Source organism: Rutilus rutilus (genome assembly GCF_951802725.1).
Source record: "Rutilus rutilus genome assembly, chromosome: 21".
Classification (NCBI taxonomy): domain Eukaryota; kingdom Metazoa; phylum Chordata; class Actinopteri; order Cypriniformes; family Leuciscidae; genus Rutilus; species Rutilus rutilus.
Window position 1 is genome coordinate 23271692 of NC_140226.1, and position 20340 is coordinate 23292031.

The 20340-nt window shown below is 38.7% G+C and overlaps 1 protein-coding gene across 1 annotated transcript in view; it reads right to left on the bottom strand.

Moving 5' to 3' along the window:
* The window catches only part of ush2a (Usher syndrome 2A (autosomal recessive, mild)), a 219274-nt gene that overhangs the window by 10406 nt on the left and 188528 nt on the right, over nucleotides 1-20340 (bottom strand). The window contains exons 59-64 of the mRNA XM_084393685.1: nucleotides 19843-20001; nucleotides 19393-19555; nucleotides 16602-16956; nucleotides 4309-4536; nucleotides 2710-4229; nucleotides 1073-1394 (exon numbers count right to left, since the gene is read on the bottom strand). Of these exons, the coding sequence (XP_084249811.1) occupies nucleotides 1073-1394; nucleotides 2710-4229; nucleotides 4309-4536; nucleotides 16602-16956; nucleotides 19393-19555; nucleotides 19843-20001 (2747 nt within the window). The remainder of the gene's footprint in view (nucleotides 1-1072; nucleotides 1395-2709; nucleotides 4230-4308; nucleotides 4537-16601; nucleotides 16957-19392; nucleotides 19556-19842; nucleotides 20002-20340) is intronic.

The window sequence follows — 20340 nt, forward strand, 5'->3', positions numbered from 1 at the left end:
AGTTAGCAGCTTCCCCAGGGAAAGCCAATAGGCATTAAAAGGTCTTTCCAATACGTGTACATGTTGGAGGCCCAACAGCTAATTCAATGGCTTCGATCGTAATCGTCAGCATTCAGCCAGGCTCAGATTAATGGCCCTGTCGCTTGTCCGTCATCACTCAGCTCCGCCCGCCAGCTGTCATAAATTACCGCTCATAAATAAGATGGAACAATCAGGCAAACTCTATCAATTTAGTCCTGATCAGCCCACGCCTCTCAAGCCTGACAGTCAAATGCTAATGTTATTTTGCTCCAAAGGCTAGGCTGTCAATTAAGAAAGGTCTCGTAAGAGGACGGTGGTGCGATGAATATAGTGAGTTAGATTAAACGCCTGTCTACGTGAATGGAAGAGTATAGATGAGCAAAACACTAAACACAACAGCAACAAATAATCATGCTAATTAAATATTCCTTGAGGACCATCATGTTTAGACTAGAATGTTATGTACTATAATAATAAAGTATTAGGTATCCCAAAGGGATCATTTTATATTCATGAAACATCATGCATTAGAAAGACTTATAGCAGTGTTGTTGTTTACTAAAACGAAAACTATTAAAAATTGTTTTCATTAACTGAAATAAAATATAAATATTCAATGAAAAACTACAAAATCTTCAATTAAAATTTTAGCTAAAAACTATTAAAAATATCAAAAGCAGTACTACTAAAACTAAGTGTAAAATAAAAACAGAAAATATACAAATTTAATATTACTAAAATAACACAGGCTTACATTAAGCAATGGCCTCGAAACGACTTTAGAAACGACTAGAAACACTTTAGCGAATAAACAGCAACCCTCTGTCAACTATCCACAACACTTCAGCAGACAAGCACCACTAAAAAAACTGTTCATCTGTTCAAGCCTGTTCATTCTTTGTGCAATATAGTAATTTATATAAAAGTTGAAAAAGTTATAAAGGTATAAATTATATAAAAAGTTGAAAAAGTCCAAATCAATTGATGATGGTCACCTAAGCAATTTGTAGTGTAAAATACGATTGAGTGAAATGAGAAACAGCCGTGTGACCTGGTATTGGTAGGCTGTGTAGGGCAGGAGTTTGTCATCATGACAGGAGGTTGATGAGTTGCGGTACACCAGTGTAGTTGCAGATCGGCTTTCAGTGTCTAACACATGTTTCCGGTAGAGCTCGTAGTGCAGTAATTTCCCATTCGGCTCAGCTGGAGGAGACCAGGACAGCAAAAAGACTGTCTGTATGCCCTTAGGGTTAGTTTGCAGCTCCAGAAGAGGGGCAGGTTGGCCAGTAGGGGGCGATTCAAGCGTCTGTATTGAAGACCAGTCACTAGCAGCGCAGCCTAACAGGGTGCAGGCCTCCACTCTTACCTCGTACCTGCAAAAAATACAGAAACAAATAATACAAATAAGTATTAAATAAATAAATAATACTTAAAAAATAAAAATAAATAATAACACATAATTATAAAATAAATAAATATTAAACAACCAATAATATTGTTAATAAATAGATTATGTATGAAAATAAATAATAATACATTAAAAAAAATAATAAACACGGTTGTAAAATATCAGTGTGTAATGTACAACAATGCTGTTTACTTCAGTTAAAGAAGCCAAATATTTTTTATGATTATAATCTTTTTTTTTTTACTTTAAATTTTTTTTAATTATTTTGAATATTTAGGAATATAAATATATATAATTTTTGTGCTTATCCTGGTAAAAAGTGCCGTTATTTATAACTAGTGTAGACAAAGAACAGTTTTCTCCTTCAGAAGGTCATCAGCGATGGACTGAAGGACAAAAGGGAGAGAAGAGAGGAGAGCAGGAGAATAAAGGGACGGTCATCTGAAAGAGGCAATGAGTGGCGAGTTGATAATGTTGATGAACCATTATCATCACCCCACTTATCTGGATTTTCACTTCAACATACGTATACAGCTCCAGACTTTAGTCATCCCTCATTTGAGTGCCTCCTCCTTCTGACCGTCTTTGTCTATGCCAAGGATGGAAACATTAGAAAAGGCTCAAGGTTGATTCCCTCCCCCACCAAGATTCTCTCTCCTTTTCCTCCTTCTCTCATTTGTTTTATCAGTGTGTCTGTCTCAAATGCAGCAACTGTAAAAGTTTGACCAGTTAAATGTATATTAAGATGTTCAGCTGGACAACATACAATTGTATTTAAAGATGCTTTAAGAATTATATTGATCCATCCATATTTAGCCCCAAAAAACCAAGCAAATGGCTAATTTTAGAGAATTTTTTTTTGTTTTATTTTGTGGTTGCAATACTGGCTACAACAGCAGGGATTTCTCTCCAACCGGAGGCAATCGTGAAGTAACTCGAAGTCGAAATAATGGTGGTTATACTAGTCACAATCAAGAACAAAGTATCAAGAACAAAGTCAACTAAACTGTTTTGTTTTTTACATAATAATTATAAATGCTATTCATTAATGAACAGATACTTTTGGGCCTGGGTAATATATTTATGTTGTAAGGCAAATATTCACAGTAAACCTCAAATATAAAAAAGAAGCTACTTATGAAGCAGATTATAAAGCAGATATACACACATGCAGTAGCAATTCGGTTTTTTTTTTTGGTCAACTGTAAGTATTTACCTTACAAATCAAAATTCCCTGACCTTGACTAAACCGTGTTAGACTTGCATGCCTGTATTGTTACCTGTAGTACGGCTTTAGTGCAGTGAGGGAGAAACTTTGACTCTGAAACGCACTGTGGTGCGAAGCGAAAATGAAGCGTTTCACGTTGGGCTCAGCAGGGTCCCGTTTGTAAAGTGAGTAGCTGATGATGACCCCATTAGGTCGTGCAGGGGGTTCCCACTGCACCATAATGCTGAATGGCCCTAGGGCCTGCAGTCTGGGGGGAGCCACACCAGAGGGCGCTGAAGGCTGTGTCCTGGCCACCGCCGGCAGACTGGTAGCAGCACCCTGACTATTATTGGCAGTGATGATGTAGCTGTACTCGACACTGGGGAGTAAGGTGAAGTCGTGGTAACGGGTGTCCATGCCAGTATATATAAGGCTCCCATTTCGACGGAGCTCATACCCTATGATCACTCCATTTGGCTGGACAGGCTCTCTCCATGTGACTTCAACTGATTCAGGGCCTGTGACTTTAAGAGTAGGAGTGGGCATCCCTGAGGGCGGTGCTTCTCTGGTCTGGATTGGAATGGGTGAACTTGCAGTGCAGCCCCCATTGGTGCAGGCCGTCAAGACGAGGCTGTAGGAAATGTGGGGCTGTAGATCCAAAACCAGCACACTTGACCGTTTCCCACGGTAGATCTCCTCATTGTTCATTTTGAGAATATACATCACAATCTCACCATTCTGGATGGATGAAACAGTCCACGACACATTGAATGAATAGGAAGTGACATCAGACACCATAGGTGGCTCCACGTTAGCAGGGGCGGCTTCTAACGTCCTGATCTGCTTCGGCTCACTGGTAACACACCCAGCCACAGTGCAGGCAATGACTGCGTAACTGTAGAGAGTGTATGCGGTTAAATCCACATCAGTGTAGTTGAACACGCTCGAGTCGAAGCTGAAATGGAAGCCAACGTTGTCCCTCTGAATCCTGTACGTCAGAAGAACACCATTGGGCTCCAAAGGAGGTGTCCAAGCTACAAAGACTTCATTAGGCTTTCCCTCTATATGACGGACAACCGGAGGAGCCAATCCTCTAGGAGGAGCTTGTTTGGTGTGAACCGTGAGCCAGGAGCTATCAGTATATCCTGCCGCATTGGAAACACGCACACGAAACTTGTACCTGCTCCAGGGCAGAAGGCCAGACATATTATATGAGAAGCTGTTAGCCTGGGTGTCGTTCTGGATAAAAACAATCTTGGCTCTCAACGAGTCATCTTCATCACTCCGTACCCTGCCATCCTCCACACTTACAGCCAGAACCTGGTACTGCAAGATCCTGCCATTGGGCTGGGCAGGTGGAGACCAACGGAGCTCAACGCTGCGGGATTGGACCTGCTGTACCGTAGGAGCCGGTTGAGAAGACGGGGCGGCCTCTTCGGTGGTTACGCGTTGAGGTGCGGACCTCGTGCAGCCTGTTTCAGTGCAAGCTTCGAGAACGAGCGTGTACACCGTGTACGGTTCCAGACGGCGGAACAGGAACTGACGTGCAAGGCCGCTGAACTCCAAGTTGTCCTCATTGAAGATGTTGTACATCTGTGGATATAAATATGTTAAATGATGGCAGATTCTGGAGCGTGATATTGCAATGTTACCATAATTGTGCGTAGCATACTTTAATGACTCCATTTGGAGAGGCTGGTTCAGCCCACTGTAGCAGCAGTGCTCGACCGTGTTCTCTCTTCTCCACGCTGAAGTTAGCCAGGCCACTTGGAGAGGCTTCAAGGGTCCGAACAGTGGTCCAAGGACTAGACACCTGACCTGCTCCATTAACAGCCTCTAAACGCACATTATATGTGGTGTACGGCTCCAACCCAAACACATGAGCCTGAAAAATGTTACCCTACAACACAAAAGACACAAATATAGTTAGTATATATGTTATTCACCTAGCAATATTACTATTATTATTGATAAAAATAATTTATAATTTGTTTTTAACAAATATAGAAATGACGTTTTATATTATTATTATTACTATTAATAATAACTATTACTATTAGTATTACTACTACTATTATTGTAAATGTTTTTTTTTTCCTTGAAAATAAAATTTTATTTGACCAGGAAAAAACAACAACACATAATTCTTACCATCAACAGTAAAACTACAGCACCCCTCAGTAACATCCCTATGCAGATTGTACACCACAATCCATTACATCGCTGGGAGGCACTGAAGCATTTAAAACGCTACCTTTTTACGTGGTTGAAAAATTGAGAACATTTGGACTATAAACCAGCAAACATATGCACATTGTCAATAGAGACAGCTGTTTCATTTCACTTTATTTCAGCACAGAGACTTATATCCTGCCCCTAGATGGCAATGCTATCAAACACTTTCCTAAACATGGGCACCAAGACATTAACAAGCAGGCGCTCGCTCATCCAGGATACTCAAGGCAGCCATTAAAAAGCGACTAAGAGAATTGATTTTTGTTATAGATTTCCAAATAAATGTTTATGGCACAGATCCCTAAAATGGGAAGTGTTTAAGTTTTGATTAAGAGAATTGGTTATGCTGCCTTTTGGGTATGCACAGATCCACCGTTCATAAAATGATTAAATTCTCAGCATAACAGAATTATATTTCTTATTTAAAAAAAAGAGTGTGTCAGGTGTTTAAACTATTATAAACGCACACACACACACACACACAAACATATACAAAAACATAAAGAACAATACAAACAATATTTTTAATTAAGAGCCATTAAATATATATAGACAAAAACAAAGTAACCCCCCCCCCCCCAAAAAAAAATTTGCATTGTTAAATCTGTAATGCATGGCTTATTTATGGAAGCCAAAGCAGTCAGGCTTCTTCTTCAAGACAAAAGCACCGAATTCAGACTTCTTGTAATTGAGGCAGAAAGAGGCCTCGCTATTTAAACATTAAAGAGGTATCAGAGTCAGAAGCACATTTAGTGTTAGCTCAGGGAATCAGTCATTTGTAAAGGGGAAAGAAGCCTTTTAAAGCCCTTTTTCTTTCCTCTTTTCCTCTTTCAACTGAGCACAGGTCTCCCTTGTCTCATCAGCTGCTTACATATGTGTTATTTCCTGTGACAGCGCTGGGGGCTGCTTGGGCCAGGGGATGATTTTAATTAAGAATAACCATGTGGATTTGTCACAACAATTATGCTGATTAGATGAAAGTGGAGATTCCTGACCCTTCAAAGGTGTGGGACTGCTTCATTTGCATACAGTAGACATACTGTCCCGGCCTGCCACTGCTGACTTCAGCCTGAGCTAGATTTTATTAGTATCATGCTAACAGCTACAGAACCCGGGAAATGCCTCATCAAAAAGCATCAAATGGAGCTTTCGGCAAAGTTGAGCCTTTGGGCATGTTTTAAGTAACCTGCACTCATAATCTGTCAGAGAGTTTTAGATGATGCAATGATGCATTTTCTTATAAAACATTATCATTCATCTCTGAATACCCCTCGTTGTCTATTTATTTTTTTATACACACATAGTATATAGTGCACATCTTCAAATTAAAATTCTGTCATCACTTACTTTCTTCTGTGGAACACAAAAGGAGATATTTTTAAGATTGTTTTTATCCATGCATTGAAAGTCAGTGGGGTCCAAAGCAACATTAAACCTGACTTCCATTATAACCCCCCCTCCCCATACAGGTTTAGATCGAAATGAGCAAATGATGACAGAATTTTCATGTTTGGTGAACTATCTCTTTACTATCACCATTGCTCCATTCCTTCACACACTTTAGCTTAACTGTTGAGAGGGTCTAGAGCATCCTTTCAAAACATCTACCCTTTTGCTCTGTAGTACTAATAACAGCACCCAGTTCCTGAGATGCCTTGACACTATTAATTATTTGTGGTTTAGATGTAAAGTTCTGTTCAACCCAAGCCTCAATCAGACAGAGGGCTCTTGAATCACTCAGCTGTTCTTCAGACTGGGCTGGTGTCTGATGAAGCAAACCCTTCATGCATGCAAACACACATATACAGAAACAGAGGAAAGTACCGTTTACCTCCTCTGATTGTGGCTGAGTATGCATGACAATCAGAACCGTGAATGATGGAAGCCCTATTAAGAAAATAAAAATGAAAGCACACACAGTCAAGTGCCACTAACTTTTGATTTTTACATCAGAAATTAGATTTAAAAGAGTGTTTACTTTACATACCAAAAGCAAATTTTAGCCAATATAAAAGCAGAATTTTTATTGTTATGATACTCTATATTATGGACTTACAGTGCTATGCATAAGTGAATACACCCATGCTAAAGTTGACTAAAAAGAGGAATAAAAAATCATATTTTGGAAATTGACCTTAATGCCTTAATTTAAAAAATTAGGAAAAATCCAACCTTTAAGGACACCAATTTTCTTTGTGAATGAATAATGTATCGTAAATAAATAAATGTTCTTCCTTAAAATACATGGTGCATACTGTAAGTGTGTACACCCCTATGTTAAATTCCCATAGAGGCAGGCAGATTTTTATTTTTAAGTATTTTTTTAAAAAATTTTTTAGGATACTATGCATCCTGATAAAGTTCCCTTGGCCTTTGGAATTAAAATAGCCCCACATCATCACATAGCCTTCACCATACCTAGAGATTGGCATGGTTTTATTTCAGTTAGCCTAATAGCTAGTTTGATTTGCATTGAGAGATGATCTTATGGAAAGTACCCCATGCCAATCTCTAGGTATGGTGAAGGCTATGTGATGATGTGGGGCTATTTTAATTCCAAAGGCCAAGGAAACTTTATCAGGATGCATAGTATTCTAAAAAAAATTTTTTTTAAATACTTAAAAATAAAAATCTGCCTGCCTCTATGGGAATTTAACATAGGGGTGTACTCACTTATGCACCATGTATTTTAAGGAAGAACATTTATTTATTTACGATACATTATTCATTCACAAAGAAAATTGGTGTCTTTAAAGGTTGGATTTTTCCTATTTTTTTTAATTAAGGCATTAAGTTCAATTTCCAAAATATGATTTTTTTATTCCTCTTTTTAGTCAACTTTAGCATGGGTGTATTCACTTATGCATAGCACTGTAAGTCCATAATATAGAGTATACTTATATTTTTAAAATACTTTTTTAATTTGAAATACTAGGTAGGGCTACATTAATTTTCTGATATAATAATTTCTAAATAATAATTTAATGATGCACAGAAAGACGCGTTTTGTAGAGTATTCTCATAAGAGCAGTCTTGAATGAGTTAAATAACATCTTAAATGAACTTAAAGAGTTGTGAGAGAAAATGAGATGCGCGTGACAGCATGTCAGATCCACGTCATGTACAGCAGTGACAGATCTTAAAGTGACAGCAGCCTAATAAACACGTTCTTCGATTAACATTAATGTTAATCAAAGAACAAAGGCAGCAGAGAAAATTGTAGCTTTAATAATTATTCAACTATATTTAATTTATAATTTATGCAGTTAAGACTGTAAAGTGTTTGATAACTTTATTCAATTTCTGTTTATTCCCTACCTGTTAGACAGGTAGGTAGGCCACAGGTAAATATGACATTTATTATAATGAGTTTATGTGAAGATTGTTTTAAGTTCACTTAAATTAAGTTTTTTATTTTAAAGCCTAATAAATGTTGAAATCGATAGCTTTCAATTATACATATAATTAGTCTATCATTAATGTTAAAAAAAAATCAGTTTCATAGAGACGTCAGTAGCAGTATTAGTATCAGTGATACTGGCCTTCATTCTTAAAAAGCCTTTAAAATATTTATTGTATTCTATTTATTGTTTCTACATTCATTTGGAGAGTAACTGTGAAATTATTACAACATAAACATTTTAAAAACTCTTGATGTTTTTAATTGTGATTAATCGCAATTAATTATAGAAAAAAAAAGTGCGATTAATTAGTTAATTTTTTAATCAATTGACAGCACTAATATTATACAATCATACATTTCTTGCAGAGGAAACGATGAGAGGAACATGACCAGGATATGACATGAACCAGATTCGAACTCACATTCTCACTTATGTACAGCTTAATTTATATAAAAAAAAAGAGCATGTCAAAACCACCAGGCTATGACTCTAACACCTAAACATTTTTGAATTTTTAAGTTATAGACATAAATTGGTCAGAACATTATGTCATCGGCCTGATCTGAAACTTTAAATGAGAATAAAACTTGCAAAAGCTCTGAGGAATCCATAATCAAAAACCGCAGACCATCGGGAGTTCCCTTTTGTTTGTCCTTTCAGCAAATGAGTTTGGGTTCAACAAGGGCCCAAACGAGCTGCTCGGGGTTCTGCTCGGATCATTCTGCTCCACTTCAACAGTGTGTAAACGAGTCTACACAAAGACATGGTCCAACGCTCCACCATCATGTTTATGCACTCTTCACTGTGTTCTTAATGATAAACTAACAGATTGTAAACATGCTGCCAGAGTTTCAACCCAAACCCCCCCCCTCCTCATTTTTTTCCTGTGCATTTTTTAAACAATGTCCTTCATGTTAGAGTGGTTACAGGCAGCAGAAGGACATCATTAGAGCCATGGTTAAACTGTAATTTACACCATTAGGAAGGCAGGAGCAATTTTTATTGCCTAGTAAATTTCAGCTCTGAAATATTTGGACCATATGGCTCAATTTGTGTAATAACCTTAATTTCTTGCACCCTTCAGGTCCGCCAGCATCTCCGCTTGCCACTCCGACAGAGTCAGGCTTCTGTGCGCAAAAGGCGAAGCGTCTATAGAGTGGCGGTGGAGATTAATAAGGTGTCACGTCCTGTTTGGGTGAAGGCATTGGAACAGCAGCCAGATGGTATCTCTGCAAATGACTGTCAGGGGTCCTGATCTAATCAATAGGATGTATTAATACATCTCCCATCGCTGGGGTTCTCATGGGGCTGCTGAGCAACATCTGGAAAGATCAGGAGGGGGAGAGAGAGCAAGAGAGGCAGAGAGAGCGGTGGAACGTATGTAGAGAAAGCAGAGGGAAAAGGCGATAGCGTTGAGAGTGTGAGAGCGAAAAAGACGAAGAGGGAAAGAAAGGGAGGAATGGATGGGACGGGTCTGGTGCTGGCTGTGACTGGGCCTGCCTAATCTCTCATGTAGGCTTGATAAGTGTTCGGTAATGAGGGGCGTCTGCACACATGGTGAGGGAGGAAGCTTTTGGCGGCTCAGACCGCCTGCGCTCCGTAGCCTCATTCAGTCCCGCCGCCATGACGTCCACATTAATCACACGCACTGGCACGAGGTACGGCACACAGCACAGCCAGGGATCAATAGCAGCCCCACCCACCCCCAAAAAAAGAAGGATGAGCATGCTCAGACCACAGAAGACCACAAGCTCTCCTCTCTGCTGAAGAGCTACTGAACAGCATTACACCATCTGCTCCAAGATCTGACTCGTCTGCACATCATACGTGTCTAAGCAATGATTGCTAAAGCTTAATCAAACATCTAGCACAAAAGTCTCTTTTGATTGATTGAAACCTACAGCATGTTCACTGGTCAGGGCTCAACGAGGATGACCCTAGCAATGTTACAATCACAGCATAAACATAACATTTGGTTTTAATCCTATAAAGTATATATTTGATACACACATTTCTAAGGCCTCTAAAATGATTGAGATGATCAGATCTTGCTAAAAACCTGTTGTACACAATCTACTACATGCCATCTGTCGTCTTTTTAGTTAACGTCCTGCGTCGTGGTACATGTTCATTTTTTATTTATTTATTTATTTTTGGCTGTGAAATCTGTACAGATTTTTATGAAGTTAACATAAGAATAACTTTTATATTGTTAGTAATATTTCAAGATGAACACTTCTCTCAATGATCATTGTATTGCAGTGCATTATGTTTTGCCCCCCACAATAAAAACTAGAGCTTTTATAATAAAACTAAGCATTTAAATTATATCTCACTAAGACATATTATATTATATACATTTTATTTAAGTATTCTGGCATACTGCTATACAGATATAATTGAGTTTCACAAGTTATAAGAAGTTCACCTTCCTTTTAACCATATAAATATCATATTTTTGCTAATTTTTGGCCTCCGTATAAAATTGAGTTGTTTTTTTTCCCTTTTCGAGTATGAGCTCCATATTCTCCTATATCTTATGCTGCGTTCCAGGCAGGTTTTTGAGCACGTAAATCACGACTTCAAACCACGACTCACGACTTTGTAGCGTTTCAGGCCAGTCACGCCAAACTACCTGAGCGCAAGGAATTGTGGTAGCTAGATGTAAACAAACCAGCATGGCGGACCTTACGGGGCTTATGCGCATTTGTAATAATTTCTATCGCCAAAGGTGCTTACTCCTTGTTTATTTATTATTATTATATTATTATTAATTTGACTGCAATGTTATATTGTCCTAAAGTGTATTCTCACCGTGTACCGCCTGCAGAAACACTGCATCCGTAGGGGCTGCCATTGTTGTTTTGTATGGTTTCGCGGGCTATGTGACGTCAGAGCTCGTAACTGGGAGTACATCGATCTAGTACGAGTTCATGGGTGGGAAGTCACGGGTTTGACTGCCGTTCCAGTGCACTTTCACGGGTATAAGGTTGGAAAAACACGGGTTACAGGTTGCCTGGAACGCACCAATACAATACGTATATATAAAATATGATATAATTTATTCATTTAGAATTTATAATATAGATACATTATTAAAGCGGCGCTATACAGTTTTGGTCATTTCTTCGCTGTTTTCTCGCTTTTTGCTCGCGGGTTTCTCTATAGAGCTCCCCCTACAGCTTCAGAATAGATATCTGACAAGACAGTCATCAAAACTCGTTGGCGACTCTCCCCCCTCCCATCTTCTCCCTCTGGTCATGTGCATTTGTTTTCAAAGAAGCCGGCAAACGCACGGAGCCATGTCCACTGGTATGTATGACACACAGAAGGCTAGCATATAAATGTTTAGATAGTGTATGTGTGCAGTGCCGTAAAACAATTCGTTACATCGCGAGACCTGATATCATGCGATACTTCCTGCCGGCCCAAAGTTGCAAGGGTGGTTTTTCCGTTCACAGGCGCTGGGGGGTGCGAGAAGACCACCATTCAACCTGAAAAAAGTCATATAACCATTCCAATGACTCCGAAGCTGTTCAGTTAAGGTAAATTAAGCTAAAAAACCTGCATAGTTCCCCTTTAATTTTACATTGTCATGATTTATCTGTGTTTGTTTTGGTTTTGGATAGGTTAAGTTTTCAGTTTGTTTCCTTAGTTACTCATTGTTTGATTATCTGTCGCACCTGAAGTTCATTTTGTTAATTAGTTTGCTCTTGTATTTAAGGCCTGTGCATCTTTCAGTTAATTTTCTGTTCTCATCAATATTCGGTTGGTTGTTCTGTTCACGGTCCTTCAAGTTCACGTGTTGGGAGTGTTTTGTTTCTTTGAGTTTGTTTCTAATAAAAGTAGCTGCTGCATCTTATCAGGGGTCTCCAACCTTTTTGTGAGTGAGGGCTCCCTGAAGGAATAAAATAATCTAGAGGGCTACTTGTTTGATAGGCTACTCATACACACACACACACACACACACACACACACACACACACACACACACACACACACACACACACACACACACACACACACTTTCAAGTTTTGAAAAATACAACAACAAACAGTAATATTGTTAAATATTATGACAATTGAATTTATAATTATATATTAGTTGTGTAACGGTTCGCAAAATTCACAGTTCGGTTCAATACGATACAGTGATGACACGGTTCAGTACGTTTTCGATACAGCAAAAAGAAAGAAATGCCAGATAAATTTCCTTGATTTTTTTTATCTATTTTTTTAAAGATTTTTTTTAAATTAAAACTAACATCATAAAGTATGATCTTTTTTTTCTTTGAACAATGATGGAGCTATACTTGATTGACCCATCTTCTGGGTGTCGTCTTAGCAGCATATAAAACAAAAACCGCTCCTTATAAAAAATGAAATGTATTATTGTAGTAGCCTAGTTATAAACAAAGGTTTTTTTTTTTTTTTAAGTTTGCAAGGCTCCAGGTTAACATTTGAGGGCAGCAATTTTATTCATAATGTCGAAATAATTCAAAAGCAAAACGATTCAAAAATAAATATTTGAGAGTGGAAATTAATGTCTTTTTTATTTTTAAATAAGTGTGTTTTTTTCCTACATCTAGAAACTTTTAGTTTTATAAATGGGGGGTAATCTTTGAAGGATGAACAAAATAATGTTTTGGTCATCACATTAAAAATAACATTGAAATATTATGATCATATTTGAGTTTTGAAGTAGCCTACTAGAAAATATATGTGATGTACTTGAAAGCATTTTACTATTCCTGCCAAACTTCCATGGTGACAGTTAGTGTTTTAGCCTACTAGCCTACATTAAATCCATCGTGAATGTTTCTTATTTCATGGCACAATGTTTCTCCTGGTTTCCACGGCAGCGCTGTTTGATCTAATAGAGATCTACGGGTAATAACGGAGAAATCTGAATGCTTCTCACTAGATCTCGCAGCGATGTTATTATTTCTGTGGCGAATTCAAATGCTTCTTTAATGTATCTCTGTGTAGTAACAGTGTCGCTTGATCAAGATCGGCTCGCGCTGCACTGACATTGGTCCAAACTGATAAACGGTCAGTGAAGCAGAAGCACAGATGATTAGCGCATGATTGAGTTTGCATTTGATGTTGGGCAGCGTTGTTGTGTTCGCGCCAGCGCGACTGCTTTCTAAATTTTGGTCAGCAGGAAAAATGGTTCAACGTATCGTTCGGTTTGTAATGCGTATTGCAGATTCTAAATATTTTAAATTATTGAATGATTTTAGTTATTTTCTCATTTTATGTCATTAACATGAAAAAAGAGATAAGAGATAAAGATAACAAAAAAAGATAACAATTCAGGCTATTTTTAGAACGTGCTCGGCGGGCGACTCAGAGTCTCCATGCGGGCTACCAGGTGCCCGCGGGCACCATGTTGGAGATCCTGCCAACTTTTCTTTATTGCTGCAACCAGCACACGAAACCTACAATTTCCAGCTATTATTGCATATTGTAAACCAATTATTTGTTTAAGGAAAAACAATAATATAATACATTATTAAAAAAATAAAAAAATATATAATAATTTTAATATATTTCTGGTTGAGTTTGAGTTTTTTTTTTTTTATTGTTAGATTGAAAAAGTGAACACACTAGCAGCAATGACTACTTTTTTTTCCCTTGCATGATCCTTTTATTTTATTGTTTATTTAAACAATAAGTTTATTTTGTTTATTTGGATCTCCATTAGCCACTACCTAAGTAGTGCCTACTCTTCCTGGGGTCCAAAAATTCATTCCAAATACACTGTAAAAAATGTCTAACCTTCCCAACTCAAAATTTTCTAGTGACTGGTCACATCTAAATTTTTCATTTGGCCCAAGTGAAAATCTGTCAATTTAATTTGATAATTTACAGAATTTCACTTGCGCCAATTGAAAAATTTAGATGTGACCAGTCACTAGAAAATTTTGAGTTGGGGAGGTTAGACATTTTTTACAGTGTATCAACAATTTACTATATATTAAACTATGGTTTGAAATTAAATTTAGAACTAATTGGTTTTTGTTAAATTTAGAGCCAACTTATTATTCCATACCCACTTTACAACTAATTGTAATTCCTCATCCAAAGCAGTAGACAATTGCTCAATTGATGTTGCAAGTAAATATAATGTTGTATCATCTGCATACATACTGTCCGTGCACACTATAAAGCAAGAGGAAGATCATTGGAAAAAAATAGAACGATCCTTCATTCTCAGACATAAAAACAAATTCACTCCACCAGAGAACATTAACCTGTAGCCACTCAACAGTTGGCAACAGCTAAATCAATATGATGCCCCACTGCAGGCCAAGTATTGACATGGCAGGCGGACAGCTGATATAGCACAAAGTCAGTGTCCAAAAAAAGATTCTGCAGGATCGATGGATTATAAATGTAGCCGTGAGAAATTGCACTAATACCCACACTACAATTTCCCCGTGGCAGGGGTTACGTGATTGGACAGTGTCTTCAGCAGATGAACATGGGAAAACTCAGGGCAGTACGGGTAGATGAAGCTTTATATTCTAAAGTCCTTACTTTTAAAACAAAACAAAATGAGCCTAGTTTGTGATGAATATGAAAAACAAACAAAAAAATCATGGTATTACATATTATCAGCAAATAAGATTAATCATTACACATAATAAATGCACATTTAGCTACTTTAAAATAATAGTTTGATATTTGGTGCTGTTTGGCTACTGACCAAGTAAATTTATGATGAATGCTCATTTTAATATCTAGAAATCAAAAACAGAAAATCAAGCAGCTTTAATAAGTAACAGAGCATTATATTTATTCCCAAAAATATATTCTTTTCAAATTTACTGACGGTTTTGTTTTTTAATCGTAAGATATATTCTAAAATGAGTAAAAATGTACAATTTGCAAAATGATAAATTTGCATCAGCCATTAGGAGGCCAGGGTCATAACTCAATAGGGCTGAGGACACATGGAAAATTAATTACAAGCTGATTAACTGCAAACTGACGTCACACGTTCGCCACTGAAGCCGACCTCTGGAGGTCAAGAAAACCTGAAAGGACTGCCAAGAGAATAGAAGCGGAACTGTAAATTACTCTCGAAGAAAAGAGGGGTGCTGATAAAAGGCCTATCCTGGGTGACGTTCATTAATTGCTATCAAAATAATTAATTTGTCTATTAGGCAAGCATCTATCTGGCGCTCTGTGGGAGAAGCTGAACTCCTCAGTGGGTTCTGGATTTCTTCCCCTATGGTGTTGCTGCTATCAGGGGGCAAGCTGGCTCTGTTCACACTTGTTTTGAACAGGAGCTCAAGCTGAAGCCTTTAATTTGGCCGTGATGCAGTTGTGAGCATCTGCGAGGAAAGCAGCACACTATTTTTCCTCTGTGTCAAACACGAGAACGCCATGAATCACAGCGGCTACTTTTATAGGTGGAGACATCAGCGGATGAGGAATCTGTTTAAACATGCAAGCAATGGGCTGATCACTGATGGATGATCTCAGACAGATGCTGATGCTGGAGAATGAAAAACTTCAGGTGTTGAAGCTGAACTGAGAACTGGAATCCGTTGCAACCAAAAACACAACAATGGGTCAAGACGCACTTAAAGAAGGAAGTGAAGAAAAAAAGAATATAAGAAAATAATATAACTATAGCCAACTAAGTAATCAAATATAACTTCAGTTAGAAAAGATTTAACTGAAAGCCTGGAACTGTGTTTTCAGACTAGGGTGTTTTCTTAAAGGACAGGTTGGGGCAAGAAGTTTAAGCAGGTTTAAGAAGTTGCAAGTTGTCCACAAGTGATATAAATGTTTATGAATTCACACGATCATTCATTTGTCTTTGTTTCTTTCTTTTTTTGCATCAGTTATGGGTCTTTGCTCAATAAAAAAATAATTTCTTTAAAAGAATGTGCCCATATAGAAACTGACTTTCAAAATTAACTAACCCTCAAACTATTCACTGGCTAAAAACCTGTGACAATTAGCCCAGTCTCCCCTTTATTGTCTTATATATATATAATATATTACTTTTCAGAAAGAAGTACTACTTGCTACTAGATAGCATTATATCTGTGCAACTTCTCTCAGAAACAGTAGCATAGTTTTGTCGATTGATAATAATCACCGATAATAGTTTCTTTGATTCTGGTCTCTCTCTGATAAAAAAAAAGTGTTGCCTCTTCATTTGATAGATTTGTGCAAAATCTTTTTGTGGGCTCTATTTCATGGCCCATTACTCATTTGTCTTGCTTCTTTGCACATGGAACATTTATAACTTATCACACAGTGTAGAGACAGAATACCAAACATTTATGGAAGAAAAGAGTATTACCAGAACTGTGAGAGCAGTAACAGTTGTGGAGTTAAACGTAGGATCGTTGGGTAGTTTCTGGTACACCGCTTTGTACTTGAGGATCACTCCGTTTGGTATGCTAGGTTGGGTCCAGCTCAGCAGAAGAGAGTAGGCACTAGCCGGGTGGGCCGAGGGTGCGTCCAGGCCCTGTGGTTCTGCCTCTAGTGTGCGGACAGAGGTCCATGAACTGGAAACGGAACCTTTAGAGTTCACAGCAGTGACTCTGTATTCATATTCGCTGAACGGTAGAAGGGAGTCTGAAGCATCAATGAACTCTAGAGGACCTTCGGTCCAGATGAACACCAGCAGCTCCTCCTGAGTTCCAATTGGTTGTCTAGAGGGAATATAGTTTAGATCACATGAAAAATCAGAAATACTTTATTTACCATAGAATGAACGACAACAAGAACTTGACAAAACGGCTACTTCAAAGACCCTCAAAATTGACTCTAGTTAAAAATGAGGCCCAAAAACAAACAAATCCAGTGGGGGTGCCAGAGGAAGGATGCTGAGATGAGGAAGAGCACACAGAGGAGGTGAGGAGCAGGAGCAGAGCTCTGGGCTTTGCTCAAGCTTCGTTAATTCCTCCACATTAGAGGCCTGGCTTCCATGCTGCTGGAGAAAATGACATTCACCGCTCTAATGTGGCCCCTGCCGGCCCCGCTCGCACCGCAACGGCCTAATCTCACCCACCGCATTAAAATAAAGCCAAACAGAGACTGGCAGGGGAGAAGAACGTCTCACACCATGGTGCTAAACTACAGCACACAGCTGCGATCAGCAGTCTGTTCCACACACATACCGACACTGCATCTGGAACACAAGATTGTATTAGGCTTTTTGTTTTTCATACATTTGGGTTGATAAATACACGTTTGGTTCACTAAGTTTTGCCATGGCCACAAGATCATTTTGTCGAGGTAATGATCAAAATGATCTAACAATGCAATAAAGTGGTGGCCTCGAGATCCTATCTTTTTCTTGTGGCCGCGAATCCTTATGTTGAATTATGTCGATGCTTCTATTGTCTCAGTCTCACCAGCATCTTCAACATGTACTGCATGCATTCAATCCGAACACGGATGTATTCTTAGGAACTGATTTACAAAAATTCTGTATAGCAGTCAAGGACTCTCCCAGGTAATACCTAATTCTCCTGTGTAATATAAGTTAAAAGTGTGGAGGACAAACATCCCTGAGGAGGGGACACTCACTTCACAATCTCAGATAACCTCCAATGAGCTGAATACATATACAATAGCACATTAAACCGATTACATTTAGCGCAGCGCTGATCGCCGGTATTAAGATGAGCAGATAGAATAATACACCAAGTCCTTTAAGCCACGAGTGAATTCACTGCCCCCTGAATGTGATGTATTTGCCAGAGTTTATCCCGCTCCCAAATCAGAGCCAAGATGAAATCCAGTCATGCGTTCGTCGGAATGCCCCGGCATCTGTGGCTATGCTAATGATATTTTCTTAAGATTTATGCGGGCTTAGACTGATCTGACCTTGCATATGAATGACACTGGTCAACAGCCGTGCTGCCCTTGACTAAAACCTTACTGTCGCTAACACACACACACACACACACAATCGCACACTCAAGTAGATGCTATAAACACTGTTTTCGCAGCCATCCTTAGAGCGAAAACATTGGAATGACGTCTCAATTTATGGTTTAATCTGATCATTGTCTGGAATCCTTCAAGTCAAAACCTGAATGGTTTAAATTGCCGTTCACGATGTGGGGCAATAAAGGTTCGAGCACGGCCGGCTGTGTTGTTTCCGACCATAAGGGCAATGTTGGCAGCGTAATGATAGAGTTGGCTACTCCCCGGCACATCGCTTCCTGTTCTCCTTGAAGGATGCCTCTGTAACAGCAGAGCAAAGCATTCTGATGTGATCGTGCCATGTCAGTCTTAGCTTTATTCCCACTGTGCGGGGTGCAAGCATCATGGCATTCTGTTTCATATTGCTCTCAAACGGCTCTGAATGTGCCTGGAATAATCAAAGTCAGCAGGGCAATGTCATCTTCCATTTAGAGCTGCCGATCAGCCTCTCTCTCTCTCTCTTTCTCTCTCTCTTTCCTGCGCTCAGATACCACAGTCACTGATATACAGCTGATATCCACATAAGCACTCCTCACTATTCTGCGTTTTCTTGCTGTCAGTTGCACAGGAAGTAGAGAGGAAATGTTGACAAGTGTAACCAGCAGTGATTGGCCTGTTCACCTCAAGGTCACGGCATAATTACTGTTTGTGTTCGTCTACGTTTCCGGCCTTCCTTTCAAACATGCCTTGACATGGACTCACACCTAAACACACACACACACACACACACTTATTCCCAATGCAACCTCTGCACTGACATTAGCCTGACAGCATCATTTTATGAAAGTGCATTTTCAGCTGAGATTGATAGTGGAGTGCTAGTTAATAGTACTGGTTAACATGTCCACAAAAGAGACAAAAAATATGTTCTACAGAGGTCCTAGGCCTGTGTGTTCAACATTATTCAAGTATTCACACAGTGAACATTATTGTTCCAAATATTTTCTTCCAAACCTCAAAGTCTTCTTCTAGTATGGGGGTTTGAGGATCCCTAGTGGTTAATAATGAATAAAATAAATAAAATAATTAATTAATATATAACTATAAAAATCTACATTGTATTCACAAATAAAATAATAATAAATCAAATGTGATATTGGAATAAGAAGACCAGCATGTTTTGTTGTTCACATGTAAGAGTGAGTGCTTTGTACCTGTATATAAAGTAGTTAGTGATGAGGCCATTGGGTTTGTGTGGCGGACTCCAGTGGACCTCGATAACAGCTGCACCTGCAGCAGTGAGAACTGGAGGGTCCTGAGCTAAAGGCGCAGCCTCAGGGGTCCGAACGGACACCCCCTGTCCTACACCACAACAATCTGCACAAATACATACAAATATTTACATGAAAGCAATGTGCTATACGATACATATTCAGAACTGATGCAACATATCGAAATGAAAATAAAGGAAATAGTGTGAATATGTGAAGTGTAGATGGTAATATTTAGGAACATTAATTGTTTCCAGAGGCGTATATTTCCAAATTGACTGATTGTTGTCTTCACCTAAGCTGAAATGTAGTATACAGAACATCCCAATCATATAATTTAATTCTCTTGTCTGACTATTTAAAGTGTTCAGGTTTCATTGGGTAGGAGAATACCTGGCTGACAGGCCTGTACTTGAATGTGGTAGATGGTGTAGGGGTCCAGTCCTTGTAGTAGCATGAAGTGCTCTGGTCCGGCAGGGCGGACGAGGGGCCGCTCAGTGCCTGCATTGAGCAGGACGTTATATTCCAAAGGAGCACTTAAATTATACACACCTAGAGGCAAACGGAAACAGAAAGTCACATTTGCTTGCTTTTACTGATATCAAAGGCCATTGATAGGAAATTCATTACAAGCTCGTTTAAGCAAATCTAAAATGTAGAAACGTGACACAAATGCAGTGACAAATCACCAAACTGACAAACGAACCAAAGAGATTAGTGATAATCCACCATGAAAACAAAAACACACTCAGCTCGCCCTTTCCACAATCGCAATATACAAAGAGCCGTATGTACTTGTAATACAGTGCAAGGACTGACATACAGTGGATCTGACACTTTGGGAAGCTTTGCCCTTGATTCAACATCCTTCTGGCCAAGCAGGCACTTCCC